The 20,976-nt window shown below is 38.1% G+C and overlaps 1 protein-coding gene across 48 annotated transcripts in view; it reads right to left on the bottom strand.

Annotated features, from left to right (window-relative positions):
- LOC136827934 (ankyrin-2-like) overlaps positions 1-20,976 on the bottom strand; it is a 790,256-nt gene that overhangs the window by 447,979 nt on the left and 321,301 nt on the right. For 2 of the 48 annotated variants that reach the window (XM_067085423.1, XM_067085429.1), the window contains exon 1: positions 3,557-3,841. The exons of 45 other annotated variants lie outside the window; for them this stretch is intronic. In XM_067085423.1, coding sequence (XP_066941524.1) covers positions 3,557-3,580 — 24 coding nt within the window. In that variant the 5' untranslated portion in view covers positions 3,581-3,841. Of the gene's footprint in view, positions 1-3,556; positions 3,842-19,289; positions 19,588-20,976 lie in introns of those variants that run through there. One more of the 48 variants, XM_067085411.1, reaches the window with a different exon arrangement.

Below are 20,976 nucleotides of genomic sequence, written 5' to 3'. Positions count from 1 at the left end.
ATGAAGACCAGGGAAAGGCACCGAAATCAAGTCAAGAAATTCAGCCTCTCGGCACAGAGGAAAACAAGCACCTCCTCGTTGCCATGGAGACAAACACGAGCAGTATAACAATGAAAAACCGGCGCCTCGGATTGCAAATTACACTGAACCATTTCTTTGCACGCATTCGCTTCACTTTGGATTACCGTTTCAAAATGTGATCGTGAGCACTACTGTGCAGGGAAAGAGAGAGAGAGAGAGAGAGAGAGAGAGAGAGAGAGAGAGAGAGAGAGAGAGAGAGAGAGAGAGAGAGAGAGAGAGAGAATAAGTAATCACTCAAGCTAATGCACCCATAATAACACTAGCAATTCGGAAACATGTAAAAGGACAGTCAATTACAAGGCATTTTTCTTAGTGATTACATGATTTATTTTATTCAAGGTTACTTTTCGACATAACCTTGTGGGTTGCGGTACGTCAATCCTAAAATAATCGAAAACCACCAGCAATTTTCTCGGACATAAAAAGCTATGTATTATAATCCTATCTTAGGGCACTATATCATATTCAGAAAACTGACTGGATGCAAAACAGTTCCAAAAAGAAAAAACGATTAATTCAGACAACAACTAAAACATTACCGAAGACAGCTCTTCACTGGTTTGTCTCCTCATCATTTTCCAACCCTCAGACTTTTCTCAAAACTCGTTCCATGACATTCGTATTCTGAGACTCGGCAACAGCACTTAAAATTGAATTACTAAAGACGATCAATTGCTTGAGAGAGAGAGAGAGAGAGAGAGAGAGAGAGAGAGAGAGAGAGAGAGAGAGAGAGAGAGAGAGAGAGAGAGGGATGATTTCAGTAAATAACCTTAAACGAAGCTAGAAACAATATAAACAACTGCAAAAGGAAAACAAAAATAGTATGAAATGCTCCGAAGTTTCTTCGACGCAATCGAGTTTTCTGTACAACCGCTACAGCGTATTATCCAGGCCAACGAAAATAGATCTATCTTTCGGTGGTCTCGGTATAACGCTATATGACCCGCGACCCATGAAACTTTAACCACCGCCCGGTGGTGGCCTATCCTATACCGTTGCCAGAAGCACGACTATGGCTAACTTTAACCTTATATAAAATAAAAACTACTGAGGCTAGAGTAGTAGTATTAAAGTAGTTTAACCAGACCACTGAGTTAGAGGGCTGCAATTTGGTATGTTTGATGATTGGAGGGTGGATGATCAACATACCAATTTGCAGCCCTCTAGCCTCATTGGATTTTAAGATCTGAGGGCGGACAGAAAAGTGCGGACAGTATAAAGTGCGGACGGACAAAGCCGGCACAATAGTTTTCTTTCACAGAAAACTAAACCGAACGTAAGCCATTCCCCGTAACGAATTGATTCTATAAACATTTTTGTACGTATCCTAAGTAAAGAGAGAATATCCACAAAATATACAGTACATGCTTTACTGGTATGTGCTTGAGAGGGGCTGGTTCCATAGTCCCCCAATTACCTTAATCCAAACAGCGAATAGGAATGGGCAACCTTCATACCTTTCCCCAATTATTCTATTCCAAGAACAGGGCAGTAACAGACGGCTCTTCATTTAGGGGGGAAAAATCAACACTCCAAGATCGGATAACAGAATACATACGTCAAGCAATTGTTTATAGAACTTGTCAACACAAATATACTGCCACCCCCTGCTCACAGTAATCATGAGGCCCATAATACAACCTCAAGCGACAGGAGATTTGGTTTACACTGGAGTTTAGCCAAAGTGCCGACCAACACGAAAGCAACTAAACATGACACTTTCGAAAAGAGTAAATGTTCTAAACTGTTCCGTCTTAACAGTTTCTCGACAAGAACCTTTTCCTGTACTATACAGTGTAACAGAAACACGCAAATGACGTCATTTCTCTAATAAGAAATCCAATGCTGTATCTGTAACACCTCAGAACTGAGGTTGGAATTGTAAAGCGCGTAGACATCTCACATCTTCGAATGTGTTTAACCAATACACAAAAGTAATGGTAGCTCTAAGACAGCTCAAATCTGCCCGCCTAGACTTTTTCCATGTCAGTTTCACCATTCAAGCGAACATTCACCAAACCCCTTTTCAGCTCTGAAAGAAACCCAGAACGATTAATGCCCGAGCGGATTCCACAAAGGCTTCTGCTTCATACGCTCTTCACAAAATCTCAGAACTTTTTCAATAACTTCCCGTAATGCTTCTGAAGCCGAAGGAAATATCTAGCAACGGTCGAGATATGAAAGTTTTATGAGGACTCCCTAGACCCTCTGACCTGTATGTGCAGAATGTTGCTTTGTTGTTACTTACGAAACACGTTCCGTAGATTGTCACTTACGAACACTTTCGTTTATTTATCACTTACGAAACACTTTTCTTCATTTCATTTCCTTCCTTTCAACTCATCGAGCTTGAACTGGTCAGTTATGCATGTTCACGTTTTACTAACGTAAAAAGGAAAAAATGCCCTTCACTTAATGAGAAAATGGCAGCACTAAATAAATGATGTGATAGGTTTAACACCATCACATCTATACATTATTCGACAGAATGAATATTTACAATTGACAGATTTTTATTTCCTCGTAATGAAAGAAAAAATAATTAGATTATATGGTTTCATACATGCCCACACACAGGTTCTAATTCCCGTGAGAAAGGTTACAAACTCACTCTCTCTCTCTCTCTCTCTCTCTCTCTCTCTCTCTCTCACACACACACACACACACACACACACACACACACACACACATATATATATATATATATATATATATATATATATATATATATATATATATATATATATATATATATATATATATATATATATATATAGTTGTTGCCACAGCTCAGTAGTTAAGGACTGGAATTATATTTATATTTGCAAGGTCCATGGTTCAACCATGGCTGTGAACGTAACCAGCGTCATCAGTGTCGAGACAGGATATGGACTTAGCATCGTTCCGCGAGTCTTTCAGAGAACTGCAGGATCTACTTTTGAGATGCCATTCACTCTGAATGGGAGAGGGACAAATCCAAACAAAATACACGTTAATCACATAAAATTTTCAGTAGCGTTGATAAACAAATAGACGGCACTAAACCGAAGTGCTGCAGTGGAACCTGGTCCAACATTTAAAAGGGGTACACTTGTGAGTCTTAGGTACATTATATAAAACACTACAGTTGACATGTTATTGTGAATTTTACACAATAATAAACAAGTACAGTTTGCTCAAAATGCAACATCCAAAACAAATAACTACTCACAAAGCAGACACAAAAAAAAAAAATGAAAAATACTCGTTAACCTACACAGCCAAAGTAGTGTTCTCAATGTTTATTATAACAAAAGTGCAAAGACAAAACTAATACAGCAGTAAAATGAGCGGAAGCAGGAAGAATGTATTTTCTACGTGCCTATTAAGAAATTTTACAAGGCCAGATAACGTCTTTCTACAGTTAAAAAAAAAGATCACATTAAATTTACGATTATGAAGAAATGGAAACATAAAATAGGTAAATCGAACTAACCTTTTCCAAAAAAGGGAGTCTCATTTCTAACCTCAATCAGAACAAAGCACAGCTGGAACAGCCTCCCTCTTTATAATGGAAAACGAGCGCCTTAGGCCTTGCTGGTATCCGTCCTTAGAGACAAAAAATGAAAAAGATGGACCGACTGACGTCACAGAGACAGAAACAAATGACGAAACAAAAAGACGGGAAAAACAAACATAAAATTCGTTCGGGGGAAAAGTTCGTTAAAATTCGGAAGTTCGCAAAGGGATTCGGAGGAGAGCTTTATACTGCTCAGGCGGCGGGTGTGAGAGACGCTTTATATATTTATATTCGCTGGGGGGCGGAGCCACCACCCTAAGCATATGTAACGTAGGTGGCAGCGGGTATGACATGGGTAGGAGGAGAAACACGGCACTGATGTTGGCCACGTTTGGATTCGAGCCCGCTGGTGGGGTCATACAGAGGTGAACATAGCAAGATGTGTTGAAGGAAGTGACGGCCATGTAAACAATATTTATTTTTATTATTATCATTATTGTTACTAGATAGTTAAAACATACCACTTAACTAGTAAAAACAAGGACAAATCAAATAATACGATCACATGGAAGACTAGATTACCAGCATGAGAAATATGACGAAACTGCCTTGTATTAGAGCATTGCGTCACATAATTACTTCAACCTCAATTTTCCTCGCAGAAAACGATACGGGTTTCATTCAATTAAACTCTCGGCTGCACCAAGACTGTTTTTTTGTTTGAGGCTTGAAGATAGACAGAAATTCTTTATACTGCGATTCTGCAATTCTGTATTTTAAATCAGTGTAACAGCCAAAGCTGGCTCTTACTAAGTAAATAATTCTTAGGTTTTCCTATAAATGACCAATTACAACTTTTTCTCCCTTCCCTGCCTTCAATACATATGGATTTTTTATTATCTATTACGAGTCTTTCGTTTCAAAGTGATATACTCGTGAGTCTGTGCGAAGATTCACCTATACCTAAAATACACTCACCATCCACTGGAATACATGCTGATATACATTCCAATATAAGTGAATACTGTAAATGAAACTTTTGTAGGCTCTGCTTCGACTTGACTTAAAGTGACAAGGATGAGAAGTTTAGTGTGCACAGTACAAGTGACCAAAAATTCATACTGCGATAAAACAAGAATGCACATCTGAAAGACCATCGCATACCGACAGACTGCACTTTCCTTTCCATATAGGGTGACGAACCGTAAAATGAACATCAAAGGACAGGTAAATCTTTCCCTGGCCATTTTCCCCTCCAGCAAAAGCTTACAGATTCACACAGAATGAAAAATGAAAGGGCAGTCGTTACGGCCGAAGAGAGAGAGAGAGAGAGAGAGAGAGAGAGAGAGAGAGAGAGAGAGAGAGAGAGAGAGAGAGAGAGTCTCCGGGGATCTAGAGGCTGCATATATCACCGAGGGATTTGAAAAAGTATGCAAATCCTGCTGAGCTCCAGGATACACCTTAAATCCCCCAAGCTATCCCCTGAGCACGAGTATTCATAAAACAAAGCATGTTGAAAAAAAAAAAAAAAAAACTGCGCAACTTGAATGGCAGCAACCCGCGGATTGTGAATTACCGAAATCTCGGCTGTGGGTCAGAAAAGGTGTTATTATCACCAGTTAGTTTAATGACACCTCTGAGTCACACTGCTGGATACTATAATAGGCTCGCCCGAAGAATATGCCCTGAAATGAGAATGAAAGATGGATGACAGCGAAGGAAGTTTGACAGCTAAGTGACGATGGACCAAATGGGACTGATGAGATGTTTAGGCAGAAAACAGTGCAGCTGGGGCTGTGGGGACGCTTCGCAGAGCCTCAATACCGTTTATAGAGTCGGACAATTGATAATGTAACTCCCATCTGAGTAATGAAATAAGAGAATATTTTAGGACAACTATGGAAAATCTTGAGCTCTTCTCAATGGTGGAAACTGGGTTAGAACAACCATTTACTATCCAGGCCTAATAAAACAAACTTGAAAGTGAAACAAGGAAAGAACTTTCATAAATCATAAACCGGAACTGGGACAATCTTCAGATTATGTCATCATTTCATTATGACTTCTCCGTTGGCAATGCAATTCCCTAAAAGTAATAAACTTCAGCTGAAACTATTAAGATCCTCGCGAGAAACGACAGTTGATACTTGATATAGAGTTGCAGACTACAGAAAGAATAAAAACCACTACAATCCTTTTCCCTGTACCCAAACTATAATACCGGTCAACTTCCGGTTGCTGAGCAAAACATTACACAGCCCACTTTACTTCTGGATCTAACAAGGAGCAAGGAGAATTAAAAGCACCATAAACCAGCTTCTTGCTGGGCTGTAAAACTTGACAAAAAGCGTCCCTGAACCGTCACATTAGCTACAGGTACAAGAGAAGCAGGGAACAAAAATGTCTTTCACACCAAAATCCACTTAAAATTATAAGCAAAAATATGAGAGCAAGTTACTGCAGTAAAGAAGAGAAGACTTGCCACAACATAAATCCAATGATTCCTAGCTTATTCTTACTTATCCTTTGTTTCCTCTCCGCTCAATTTTTTATTTCGTTAGGAAAAAAGGATAGTGATTCAGATACCCACTTCCATCAGCATTTTTTGTTTTTTTATTTCGACCTAAGTTCTTCATCTAAATGATAAAGATTCATACTGGCATCATCAGCCTCTTAATGAAATAATACTCTAGCATCTGAGGGACTTCTATCTATAATTAGTTCTTGACAGGACTGAATAAAAAAACAGTGGATTTAATCCCTGACTCAGTCTTATCTCCTCTCTGGTCAAGAGTCTTCGTTGGTGGTTCTCTGGGGGCCATTTTCATCAGTGTTCTCTTGGAGTCAGAATTCTACCCCTTTACAAGACCTTGTGGATCATGTCAATTCAACCTAATAGCTACTTCTTGAGCTATACCGATTATTTCAGATTTTTTTTTCTTTATTGTACTGGAAATTCATAGTACAAAAAAATAAATGTTGCTTTATGTTCATGCTGACAATTTCTGAGCAACTACTCCCTCCTTGGTCTGGAAATATATCTAGTAAATTTCCATCATAAGATGAGCAATTCCTTGAGTATTTTGTAATATTTTCGTGTTTTATTCATCGACATAATAAATTACTTACCACGAGAAAGAGACTCAGTATTAACAACGAGAAAGAGACTCAGTATTAACAAAAATTTAACCAAGTTACCATTAACAAGTGCACTGCATTATAATTTACAAAGGTTCTCAATAAACGCTTATCACCAAATTTAAACTAATTGGCCTAATTTTGTTTAACTTGGAAACCTTACAAAATTTCCGTTTATATATAACGCAATGATTTATGCACCGCAAACCCATATAGGCACAAACATCCCACTCATTTCAAATCACACTGGACGAACATGCCAAGATCAGCCAACAGATCTATAAACGGTATTTGTCAATGCACTGCTGTCAAACCTTATGAACATACTACGCAGTCTATGGATATGAACTGTTACGAAATGAAGATAAGAGAAACTCGGTTGCATCCCAACGGGAAGGGAGATTTCTTAGGCAAGGCCCATCATTTGTTAAAGTTACTCAAAATTTATTTTAGATTTGACTTCGCAATTGAATACATGGTGCCAAACCGAATTATAATTGCGTCCCGTGATGGGATCGCTGAAATAACCAACAGCAATGATTCTTGTCTAATCTGACAGGGCATCCAAGAATTTAAATATGGTTGATATGAGAAGGATGATAATCAGTGAGGTAGACCGGTCCTTTAGTAGCGAGCCCTAAATGCAGATAATGTTGCACGAGTAATCTCGGCTGGGTAGATGTACAATAGGTTGAGGTAGACAGCATCTGAAATCAGTTCTAGGATTGTGGACGGATTGAAGGGTAGAGTCGTCTGGTTTTAAAGGGTGGTCTGGAGCCAAACCCTCTTGGATTTAGAAGATACATAATATTTCATAGCGTTCATGCCTACAATATAGAACTCCTATGTCTAGAAGCAATGTTAGTTAGTTGACTGGGGGAGATCATTGCGGGTCATGTGTTTGACGATTTTTTTCAAAGATGTAAATAAGGTAAAGTCCTAAACTATAATGGTCGGTATGATTTCAGGAGACAGCTTTTCATGGGCAAGTTAAGAGTGCTTGAAGACTCGAGATGTACAATTTTCTTAAGATTTCAGTAACACTACATGGAAATGGATTAGCCAAGTTGCTGACTTAGCTATGAGAGTGTCGATTTCCTTTTAGATAGTTTCTCCATAAGGAGCTCGTTATCGATTAGGAAAAAGAAAGCTGGATCATCTTGAGGCTCCGATAGGCACTCAAAAATTTCTTCATTCGATGGATACAGTGATACGTTTACTTTTGTGAGGCCCAATGCCATCTTAACTTTCTGATGCAATTTATCAAACAGTTCGTAAACTTTTGATAGAGTAATCCGAAGGGTTTCAGTATTCCAGCTGTTTCTTAATCTTCCATCTCCAAGAGATCACAGAAAGAAGACGCCTTCAACCCACCTTGCTTACATGATTGTTGAACGCTGATAAGGACGAGGGGGAGGCCGACTGGAGAGTAGTGTGACTGGTGTTTAGATTAACATTATATAGTTTTACATGCTATAAAGGAAGTGGTTAGATAGAAAATGTGTCGCATATATTGATCAAACTGTTTAGCATTCCAGTATCAGGAGCATAACTTTGCAACAGAACACACACTTCTCTCTTTATGCATTAGAAGTCCAAGTCGCCAGGTGCATTATTCCTGTGTCGGGTCAGACTGGGGGATTTAGCAATTAATTTCCCAGTCTCACCCGACCAAGGAATAATGTACCTGGAGGCTCTGACTTGTAATGCTGTAGAGAAAGAAGTATGTCGTCTGGTGCAAGGTTATGTCCCTGATACAGCCAGGTAAATTTATGCCAATTTTATGCCACACGTTTTTTGTCTAATCACTTCCTTATATCATGTAAAACTACATACTGTTCGTCTAAACACCAGCCACATCACTACATCTTTCAGGATCGTCTGGCACATAATGTAGTTGGATTTGTTATTAGGATGGGGAGATTTAATTTGAACACGCATATAGCCAGAAATGAGCAATGTTATCGTCAGCATTTCATAATATATCGTATGTATAGTTTTTAGCTTATTAGATAAACCATTCCTTTTGTTGTCAGTACGATTTTTGAGACGTGTGAATAACCTTAAATATTAACTTCCTCTGTTATATTCTCGTGTAATAAGAATTTGAGAGAGAGAGAGAGAGAGAGAGAGAGAGAGAGAGAGAGAGAGAGAGAGAGAGATATTATACAGTTATATCCGAGCTCAAAAAGCTAAAATGAAGTTATCCACGGTCGAAGGCTTTAACGGAGGAGGCGGAGCAGGAAGAAATAAGGTCCTGATACTCAGTCAGGAAATAACTCGTATGTCGCAAAGCTGAATCTTCAGGGGGTAGGGAAGGCAATACTCGAGGGCGTCTAGACACTGAATTTAAGTAAATAAACAATCGAATGTCAAGGAAGAAAATTATGAATGGAAATCATCAAATTTAACCAAGCAAGCTTCAGGACATACTTAAAGACATAACAATGTAATGCCATTAAAGTATGTGTATATATCATTCCTGCGCAGAATTCGACATCTCGACGATTTGTAATGAAAGGTAGGAAAAATACCAACTTACACACTAACTAGAAAACAAATACAAAACGACATTATAAAGCAAATGACCACAAAAGCGTTACAAACAACACAAACGCATATGTGCAAACATCACAAACAAATTACACATTATCAATGACTTTCCTGCCGATAAACAAAATCTTTGTATGGTATATAAACAAACAGACACACACCTATATATATATATATATATATATATATATATATATATATATATATATATATATATTCCTGAGGCACGAAGGAAGTTGAAGGGAAACACGTGAGTGCAAATCTTGCGTGACCCCAGAGAAAAAACAACACAATGGCTATTGCCACACTCTTACTTCAACAGCCGAATCATGGCCTGGTTATTTTCTTACATGTCAGGAACAAGTGAAATTACTGCTCCTGCGCTAACATTTGAAAACTTACAATAACCTTATTGTTGCAGTGAAGCCCAATACGCCCAATCCCAACCTGTTACATAGTACATTATCATCCGAAGACTGTTTTTCATTCCGCCGAGAGAGACGGGGATGAGAGATCACAAATGCCTTTTTTTTTATAGGTATGGCTGTGTATAAATGCAACTGGATTCAGCAGTATATGAATACGAAGTGGCCACATTTCATGGGTCCTTAGGGCAAGTTTCAGATGAAATACATAATTTATCTTTTTTATCATTAATTCACGGGTTTTGATACATGAACCTGTCAAGTTACGGTAAAATAGCCATGTGCGCATTTTCTCTAAGAAAAGCTTTAGACGAAACACACAGACAGACACACGAGCGAAGAGAAGGAAAGAAGAAGAATCTGGTGTCCGGGAAGAGAGCCAAAGCGCCGGAGTTAACAGGAGATAAATTCGTATCTGGCATCGCTCATATGCTGTGGCACCCCCTGCCCTCAAGTGGCCCTCCCAACCCCCGTCTCAACATTTTAAGAAGCTCTTACCATCAACGCCCAGTGATTTGCTAACTTCCTTATCACGGCAACTTCCACATATCAACACCGCCGAGAGACTTTTACAATTTACACCGCATGTTTTCTCAGACAAAATTCGCTTTTGTGTGTTTATCATTAGTGAACAAAATGCACTGGATGTATCCGTTTATCATAAAGCGGAGCAATATTCCAGTTTCTAATAATTACGACACCAATCACGCATTTTCTGTACTACGGAGAGAAGCAACGGAATCCCAACTCGAAAGAACTATCAAGACAGAGCACCTATTACACTTTATGGAATACGAATAACTAGAACACTTTTTTATACTGTACATATCAAAAGCTCACCTGAAATTATGCTCTAGTGAAAAAGGTTTCTTTCTTTTATAACATTAACTGAAGAGTCCCAACTTCCAACATCCATACTTAATAGCTGAAGTACTATCATGTCGATAATGATCTAAACTCATTAATAAGCATGGTAACTGTATGTTCATCTTATTCTGTTTACATACGCCAGAAATTTAGTTCTAATTGAAATAACACAGAATGATATCAAACAGATATATATTGCGCAAATGCAAACAGTAACATTAGTCCATAACCTCGTAATACAAGCTCTCAAAAATGAGGTGGGGATATAACTACTTCTGTGATGTATGAAAGTTAACTGTGCGGTGTGTTTATCCATGTCACCCATCATCTGTTGTCAAGGAAAAAGAAGATGGCTAACATGAATGCCACAGGATAAAATAAAAATACACGACATCGGCAATTTACTGGCATTAAGATACTTTCAGGTGTAGAGGCTGTAACCTTCCACTGTACAGTGTGTTACGGATGGTGCAGAGAATCTGGTACGAGAGAAGTTGGACGGCTGGCAGTGATATTGGGACTGGGATTAAAGCCAAACGTAATTACATAGTCTTAACATTTTTTGGCTGTTGTTATTTTGCGGTATGCCCGGTTTGGCGGTGTAATCAACGTTTCAACATTGTTTTTTTTTTAATTTTCCACTCACAAACATTCTCTCTCTCTCTCTCTGTATGTATATATATATATATATATATATATATATATATATATATATATATGTATGTATGTATGTATATGTATAATATATATATATATATATATATATATATATATATATATATATATATATATATATATATATATCGTATGTATGTACATATAATACACAAAACATACCTACATGTACAGTACATACGCACAACAGAAATGACACGGATAGAGACGGAAAATGATTCCACGTCCCATGAAAGCAACGCGCGAGAGATGCGCAGCAAAGGACCGCATCAAACCCCATCTGTTACAAACAAGTCGAAGCCCTAAAACAAAACAAAAATAAAAGGAAGGGGAAGGAGCGCGAGGGGAGATCCGCCCACATTTCCATCAAAACCCCCCTACGCACGTGAACTTCCCCCTAGGAAAAAGGTTGCAAGTTTTGGCAATGCATATCAATGCTCCCCGCTGAGCTCAGGGGCCGCTAACAAATTTTTTCCACATGTCCAGAATGCGGTTCTTGGTCGAGGCCACTGGGAAGGAATTCATCAAGATTCTTGAAAATCCCCAAACAGAGTTTCATGGTTAAATTATGAAATCGCTGCCCTCTCAGAGATCATCTGTGTAATATGAACTTTTATAAGCTATGTAACAACACATCCGTATACATGTAAGAGAGAGAGAGAGAGAGAGAGAGAGAGAGAGAGAGAGAGAGAGAGAGAGAGAGAGAGAGAGAGAGAGAGAGAGCGTTTTCACGTGCACCCTGAATATTTGACAAGTCAATACGACGAGACTTTGTAGGCACATCTGTCTGAAAGCAGGATGAAACGCTGATGAAATATTAAAGAGCATCTAAAATAAAGCTTCTTACTGCTTCTGCATCCCCGGTGAAGTTATACGAACTGTCAAATACACTGTCAGCAACAATACGCTACGCAATCGCCCCATCTTCTATGAAATTAAAACTATAATATTAAAACCTCTCTCGCCCACAATAAATCTCATTAACAAAAAAACTTTTTTAATATAAGCAATGACTGAAATATAAAAGGTGAAATGAAAAATAGGAGAAAACACTCAGAAAAATAAAAGGTTCCTCGAAAATCGATAGCGAAGAAACACCAAAACCTAGGTCTAGGAACTCCAACAATCTAACAAACCGCGCACAGCATTCAGTTTTATTAAGCTGTCTGAAGGGCTTAGCAGAAAATAACTCGCCCCCCTCCAATCGCTATCAAAAGACATTCATTAACAGTAAATAAACAGACAACTATGACTACGATTAGTATAGGAAAACAGTGCGGAAACTGTATCACGTCACGAAAGACAAATATGCAAACAACACCGGAATAAAATATTTTATGATAAAATGCCTGATAATAGTAAACAAGAAACCGTCGTTGCCCAACAGTATGAAATAACTTAAATAGGGTTTCCATACGTACGAGATTATCTAATTATGAAACCATAAGACAGCTCAAACATTTACTCTAAATAAGATAATGTGATCGCTCATGGAATAACAATGCATATGTCTACTACCTTACACTAGAGAAATAAGAATTACTTCAAATTCAATAAAAAAAACTCACCATTTTCTTGCCAAATGACTGCCTTGTTTAATCTACTTCCTTACCTGTAAAAAAGAAAAAAATATTTAATACATTTTCCATTTACTTTAACTGTAATTTTCTATATTAGAATCAGATACATAGAGCAATTACAAAACAAATTCCTCAACGTACTGTATGTCCATAAACAACGCTGAAAATCACCTTATCAAAACGATTGTACGCAGAATTGCGCTAATCATGATGATGAAGGAGGGAGGATTTTCATTACAAGAATAAAGGATAAAGAAACATAATGACTAGAAACAAGGAATGGGCCTGACCCGAACTAGCATCGTAAGCACTTTCCACAGTTCGACAGTTTGTGTGACGTACCTTTTAATCTACGGACATTCTATTCATGTTTCAGTTACTAAACTTAATTAAATCCAGATTTACAGAGCATAGCGAAGATACGTAACGGTTTCGAACAGCTGCATTCCACAAGAATAGGAAGCTATATTGAGTAAAATACAATGGGAAAGTTATATCTGAAAATGGAAGAATTCAGTTTTCCTGACTAAAGAAAACGGGCACCTACACTTACAGAGAATGGATTCTCACCTACAATATCACACAGGGGTAACTACACTATTCCGATCGTGTTACACTGGACCAACATACAGTATGTTGTTTCATCGCACATGAATTATACTTCTCAGATGTATTATTCATAATGATTATGGCAAAACTGAAGACTACTACCGTGGTTACCGTAAGTCACCTACCGGAATATTTACCGATTCTGGTTTATGTGTATGTTGTTTCTGTGTTTTATGATATTTACTGTCTCTGGTACTCAGCACAGAGCCCATTTTGTACGTAAACTGGTAGTGCAGAACCAGAGGGGCTCGGACTACAGTTATCTTTAGTTTTACCGAAATGATTTCATAGATCACAAAGATCCCAGAGCTTAAAGTGAAAAGTTCTGACTAAAATCACTGTACACGGCAGAGCTTCGCTCCGTTTTCATTAATGATACTATTTTTCGTATATGTTAGGGTACTTATTTGAAACAAGCTGCAGTGCTTGGATAGGCATAAGCCGACATGCTCCAAAGAGAAAGTGAAAAAGTCTAGCTTGACGCAGCTGTCACGTCCTCAAAATTTTCATAAAAATACCTGAATATAATGGACACAACTTTGGGAAGGAAAATTACACTGTTTGTATAAAATCTGATTTGCGCATGTAAACCTGTCGGATATCTTAAGTGCAACTGCATTTAATTTCAAACCAACTCAGGTGCGTCTTATAAATCTAGTAACGTGCTTTCTTTACACTTAAACACACGAAAGCCTTTGATGCATAACTTAGGTGCGTCTCATAAATCTAGTAACGTACTTTTTTTACACTTAAACACACGAAAGCCTTTGATGCATAAAACAAGTTCGAATTACTAAGCCACTATTTTAATTTACATTTCATCAAAAGCACAATCAGATGTTTACGAATTTATAATGAACACTTCTAACACAACACTAACCTCCAGTCACCAACGCACATTCCTTCAAAATGTGAATACTGAAGGCGCACACCAAATGTGCCAAATACGAAAGGCATATATCGGAAAAATGCAGCGACCCTTGAGTTAACCTTAACAAATTATCTTTTTGTGACAATATAAAAATCGCTTTAAAACTGAGAACTGAATGTTAAGACAAATTTTGGAGGCATGAAGAAAAAAAGGCAAAGAAAGGGTGCGTTTTGTCCACTTCTATAAGCAAAACATTTTAATTTTCAAATAAAGTATTTCAATTTAAAACGCAAATAAAACAGTCCCTTAGCTACGACATATAAAAGGGACTCCCCGTTAATCCACTACTGAAATTGAATACCTAAATGTATCCGGGGTCACGTGTTCTTCAGCACACTCTCACTTTATATAAACTAGAGCCATCTACTTTTACATCCCCATATCCGTGTCTCTTTCCTTCATAGCCACACAGTCAAGTCCACCGATTATTACTGTATCTACACCAAAGGCTCGGGTTCGAATCCTGGCCAGGGAATAAGTATCTATCTATCTATTGTAATTCTAATCCTAATTACCTTCGGGGGTAAATTATTCCCAAGGTAGAGTGAATTCGTGTGTGTGTGTATATACATATGTATATGTGTATACATATATACATCACACATGTATATATGCATGTATAAAACAGTTAATATTCTTAGCCACGAAGCTCCATCACTCAATTGTATTTCATGTAAAGAAAACAAAAAACGTAAAATGTTACAGAATGTTCAACAGTTTCGTCCGCCTATTTACCTCTTCTGGGAGCATTTACTATTTTTTGAAGCATTACTAAATAAACGCTCCAAGAGGAGCTCCACTGGCGGACGAAACTCTAGCACATTTTCTAACTCTATACGAGTTTCCTTTTCCTTACGTTGGAACATAGTTGATTATATATATATATATATATATATATATATATATATATATATATATAATGGCCATATATATATATATATATATATATATATATATATATATATATATATATACATACATACATACATATCAGTTTGATAAGACGTTTCATAAGACGTAAAGAAAGAGAAACAACCACAAAAATAAATGACCAATGCGAACACTAACCACAGACGGCCTGGTCGGTGAATTCAATAGCTAAAATAGGGGCCGTGGGAATCATAGTTTATCATTCGATATCAACGCCACAGCCACAGAATGTGGGATCGAATAAGACAAAAATACGAAAGATCTACATAGATGTAAAAACTCAGGATCACTTTTCTTTCACGAATGAAACTTGCCCGGTGGGAAAAATTCCACCAGAGTATTGTAGGCGAAGCGTAAATAGCACTGTTATTGCCTATAACTCTCCCTTTACCGTCTCTCTCTTTTTAATAACGTGAGATCAATATCTATGAGGATAAACAAAAATATGATAAGAAAAGAACTCATATTCCTTTATAAATGATATAACTAGAAAATGGGTGGCATCAAGTGCGTTATGAAATACTCTAAATGAGCACCCAGAAGCTTCCGATAGTGGATGATTACTGAAGAATTTACAAGGAACACGTCTTGGTGACATCAATACATATATCCTTCTAAGATAAACATATTCGTCCTTAAAAGCCAAAGGTTAAAATTAATAAAAAACCAACCTTATCGTAAAAAACCAAAGCGGACACCAAAATAAATCTTGAGCCCTAAACCTTTCAAGGCATTCGTCAGTGATTCCACTTAGCCGTAATCGAGCCAATGTTGTCTGGACAAGCAGAGAGAACGCGAATATAAAAACCAGATAAAATCATCGATGAAACATAAGATTACGGTCAGATGAAACCGGATACAATAGACCTTAATTAACAGGTTTCTTCCACGTAAACATTATTCGACGCACTACTCTCTCTCTCTCTCTCTCTCTCTCTCTCTCTCTCTCTCTCTCTCTCTCTCCATTGAAATCAACTCATTCCTTTCATAAGGGATCGTTCCATTTGTTGTGACCTGATCGTACATTTAATATTTGCGGCTGTTGATCAGTAGATGAAATGCTGAAATAATACCGGCTTGCCATGAATGCCATCTTGACCCAAAGGTTGACAAAATTCGTGGCGGAGTTATCTTCAAAACTGGAAATTGTAAAGCGAAAGAATAAGTGTAAATACGAAAAATTCGAATATCTGGCACTAAGACTCCATATATGAACAACAAAATAAGATGATTTATAATGATGAAAGACAGTTGAGTAAATAGATCTGATGATGAAATATGACAACTATTCTATGTTTTAACATGAACTTTGGGACTGATTAATAGTAATAACAAGAGTATGAAATATTACAAAAAAACTAAAACCCTTACTCCGGTTAACTACATTGAAAGTTAATGACTACTGGAAGAAGTGCTTCTGAGCGAACAGAATCAAATTAATCGAGAAGCTAAGGAGACGTTTACTGAAAAAAAAAAGGCGCTTACGCTTAATAGCCCAAAGATGAATATGAAAGGAGGTATTATTAGATAAAAACCTACAGAAACAGTAAAAGTATTAGACTGGTAAGTATTGGCAAGTATTTATTTGCTGTGCCCATAGTTGAATATTTCAACCTGATAATCTTTAGATAGGCAGCCCAGCAAAAATTTTTACCACCTAAATTCATTTTTATTTTACCCTCCTGTAGAAAAATGGCTGATAATTCTGAGTCAGCTACAAGAATATGTGAGTCAACTACAAGAACAGAAAGGTTATCAAGTGAGTCAGCTACAAGAATAGAAAGGTTATCACGTGAGTCAACTACAAGATTAGAAAGGTTATCACGTGAGTCAGCTACAAGAATAGAAAGGTTATCACGTGAGTCAGCTTCAAGAATGGAAAGGTTATCACATCAGAATGTTATTAAGACCCGCTGGCCAAATCGCAATAAAAAAAGCACATTCTTCCAGTACCTACGCCACTGCGATAAGTGACCTCTCATAATCATAATTGAACATTTTGGAATGTTCCACGCACAAAAAATCCATAAAAGTGAAGTGCTCCCAAAGGAAAAACTTGGAAGTATCCAAACTGATTCACTTTCTGAAATTCCAGTCAAAACAATCTTCAACGCAGCATGACGCAAAGATACTCTGTGAAACTCTCCCACTCATGTCTTTCTTGTGCTTTCTCTTCCACAAATCTCCACTTATCTCTAGCCTCTTATCCGCATAGGTCTGGGTCTTTCAACTCTTCTGGTGCCTACAAAACCCCAGCTGACACACACACAGTATTCTCCCGGGGCTTATGCACAGGTCATGTCCAAGCCATCTCTACTTCCCTTTCATCATTACCTTATCTGCACACTTCCTTAATTTCCTTATGCAGTTATTTCTCGCTCTATCCTGCCCTTTTATTCCTAATTTTCTTCTTAGAGCTTTATTGGAAATACTTGTCCATAATCTTACTTTCGTACGTAATTGAAATCTAATTGATTCCGGATCTTAGTAAACCTGACCACTGCATGTTTAGCTTTTTCTGTCTTTCTAGAATACCTGATTAAAAATTACTTACGGCACATACCTCAGCTGAATGGTAATATATATATATATATATATATATATATATATATATATATATATATATATATATATATATATATATATATATATATATATATATATATATATATATATATATATATATATATATATATATATATATATATTGATCCGTAGTCAAATTCTTCTCAAAACACTCGTGTCTTCTTGACTCACAGCCCACACATCAAAGAAATTTCCCAAAGTCATATCGGGAGATTTCTAATATATGAAGTGAGGTAGGGAAATTCCAAGGGAAAATATTATCAACAGGTGCGTGCAAAGTTGTGTGGAAGAAGTGTCGTGAGTGGAGTGTAATGATTTTTTTTTCCTCTAAGATATGAGCAGACAGAACCAAAACAAAAGCATACGCGGGTGAGTATGTAAACTTGACCCAACCACGTTGTCGGAGGTAACTATAAATTACCAAAAATATATAAAATACAAAATGCCACTAGTTTTAATTTCATCAACAACTTTTGAAGGAACAAGAAGCACTAAGAAACACCACTAAATTCAACGCAGCCGAGCCCACTGGTACAGTATCAGTAATATATAACGTTAATTACAAAACTATATGGGAACTCGAATTTACTCATGATTTTGTTAAAGCATCGTATAGAGAATAGATAGAATAGAACAGAATATAAAATTTAGGCCAAAGGCCAAGCACTGGGACCTTTGAGGTCATTCAGCTCTGCAAAGCATCGTATGCGCTGTTCACACCAAAACTTTACTTCTACTCAAATACATTCTTAACATTATCATCTACACTTAACAAGGAACATTAATTCCAATTTGTCCTTCCGCAGCACCACTCACTTGTCAACTTTTGTTGACATTCGATGTCATAAATTGTTAGTTCATAATTAATCTTTTTTTATGAATTCTGTAGCGATTTCATAAAAATATTCTTTACTAAAAAATATCTTTCCATGGAAGTGACAGGGAACATGATACCTAAAGACCCAATTATTATTGCTGGGCGCAAAATACAATATGAACAAAAGGCGAATGTTAATGCAACTGAACTTAGGTATTCATGAAGCATTTTTACCAGATTTTCATAAATATAAGAATAAATTGAAACAAGTCCTCAAACGATATCAAGGTGGAAAATTACTAAAACACATAAAGGTTATTTGGAATGTCCATCTCTAACCAACGAAGCTTAAAAATCAAGTGAGACTCTTACACACACACGCACGCACGCACGCACGCACGCACACACACACACATACACCCAGATGTCTCTCTCTCTCTCTCTCTCTCTCTCTCACACACACAAAAATCTCTCTCTCTCTCACACACACACACAGAATCTCTCTCTCTCTCTCTCTCTCTCTCACTCTCAGAATCTCTCACACACACACACACACACACACACAAACACACTCTCTCTCTCTCTCTCTCTCTCTTACCTTTTTCTGTTCCTTCGCCCTCCGTCTCTTCAAGAGCCGGAACTCAGGGATGTCAAAATCTGGCCTCCTGTCAAACTTCATCTTGATTCGATCCGATTCCTCCTCTACCTTGAGCGTCACCAATTTCTTGTTAGTTCCCCGATTATGATCAATTTCGATTTCCAGATACATTTATCCGAAATTTGAAAAGTGGCCCCCGGGATTCGTCGAATGATCAATGCCAATAATGCAAATTGCGGTTTCTCTGCCAAAGGAGTATGAATTTTAACCAGTCCACAGTCCAGTTTTTCATTCCGATTATTTAGCAAACAATACACCGCCACAACTGAATTTTGCTTAATCTTTCGTCACCGACCGCAACCCCCCCACAACCCCGCACCACCGAAAGAAACCCCCAAAAGCCCACCCCACCCCTCAAAGAGTTCACTTGCCCTGCCTGAAATAAAGGTTTTTGGATCTTCGACGTCTTTCACGAGTATATACTTCAGTTTGACTTTAAAGCGATCGGTCGGGTACTAGGAGATAGTGGTACCGCCCGCTATCCCGCAACCGATAGTAACAGGATGGAATAAGATGCATTTGTCTCTCCAGGGGAACACGAAAATATTGCGAAGAACCATTTCGGCTACCCACACTCCCCGCGCCAATACTTCAATATTGGCAGAGGTGTCGGGTCACCTCCTGGAGGCCTCCTTCGACACGTCGTCTTGGTAATAATTCTCTCGCAGTGGGTCTCGCCTCAGCGGTGTCTGTGCGCGCCTCCCTCAAAAAGCACACCCTCGTTACTTTGCAGAGGCTTCTTTCTCCCTCCCCTTTGGCCCAACCCTGCAGACTCCTCCTTCTTCGGCGTCGCCTCCGACGCCGCCTCTGGGGTTCTTGTTTGGGCTGTGACCTGCCCTAAGGCTCACAGTATAAAGTCCACTAGATATCCTCTTTTGAAAGTATGAAGTTTCAAGAAGTCCCTCACTAAACAAAAATAATATTCTTCAACTTTGACGATATCGAGCGAAGCCCTTCGGATTAGAACAGGTTTCGTCCGAACTCGGACCACAGATTTAAGTCTATAGAAAAGACACCCCAGAGGTATTCCAGACTATCGGGGGGAGGGCCTTTTGCTTAAAAGGCTTGGGCTGCTTCCTCTTCGAAGTCTGCGCTGGGTATGGCAGTTTTTGGGGGGCATTATTTCGCCTACACCTTGAGGGACCTCCTCCTCCTCCTCCTCCTCCTCCTCCTCCATGGGAACTAGCGACGCTCCTCCACATCCCTTTCCCACGGGGATCGCTTTCCCGCCAATCCTAATACCTGTCTCCATGAAACGTCTCCGAATCCTTTGAAACTGACTTTAATCGCTCTCACCTGACTGCCTGACGACCAGAGAGATATTCCATTACAAAAAAGTTATAGAAACCACTTAATAAAGTTGTCCCTTTACCTTTAAATCTACTATCCAAATAATATTCTTCAGTCCAAAATATTCTACGAAAAGGGAGGACAGAAGCATGGGAAGAACAGAAAGGCAGTATATAAAAAATGGGGACGCCTTCCAACAAGTCGTATGATCAGTCAGAGACGTGTTACCTTAAAACGTAGTGTATTCTATTGAGTATGTTTCTTGTGGTTATTTGCCAAAATATATAAAATGTGCGCGAGCATGCGCTCTCAAATACACACACACATATGTATGTAT

The sequence above is a fragment of the Macrobrachium rosenbergii genome, chromosome 42 (assembly GCF_040412425.1).
Source record: "Macrobrachium rosenbergii isolate ZJJX-2024 chromosome 42, ASM4041242v1, whole genome shotgun sequence".
In the NCBI taxonomy this organism is placed as follows: domain Eukaryota; kingdom Metazoa; phylum Arthropoda; class Malacostraca; order Decapoda; family Palaemonidae; genus Macrobrachium; species Macrobrachium rosenbergii.
Note: the sequence above shows the minus strand (reverse complement) of the source record. Positions and strands in the feature narration are given on the sequence as shown.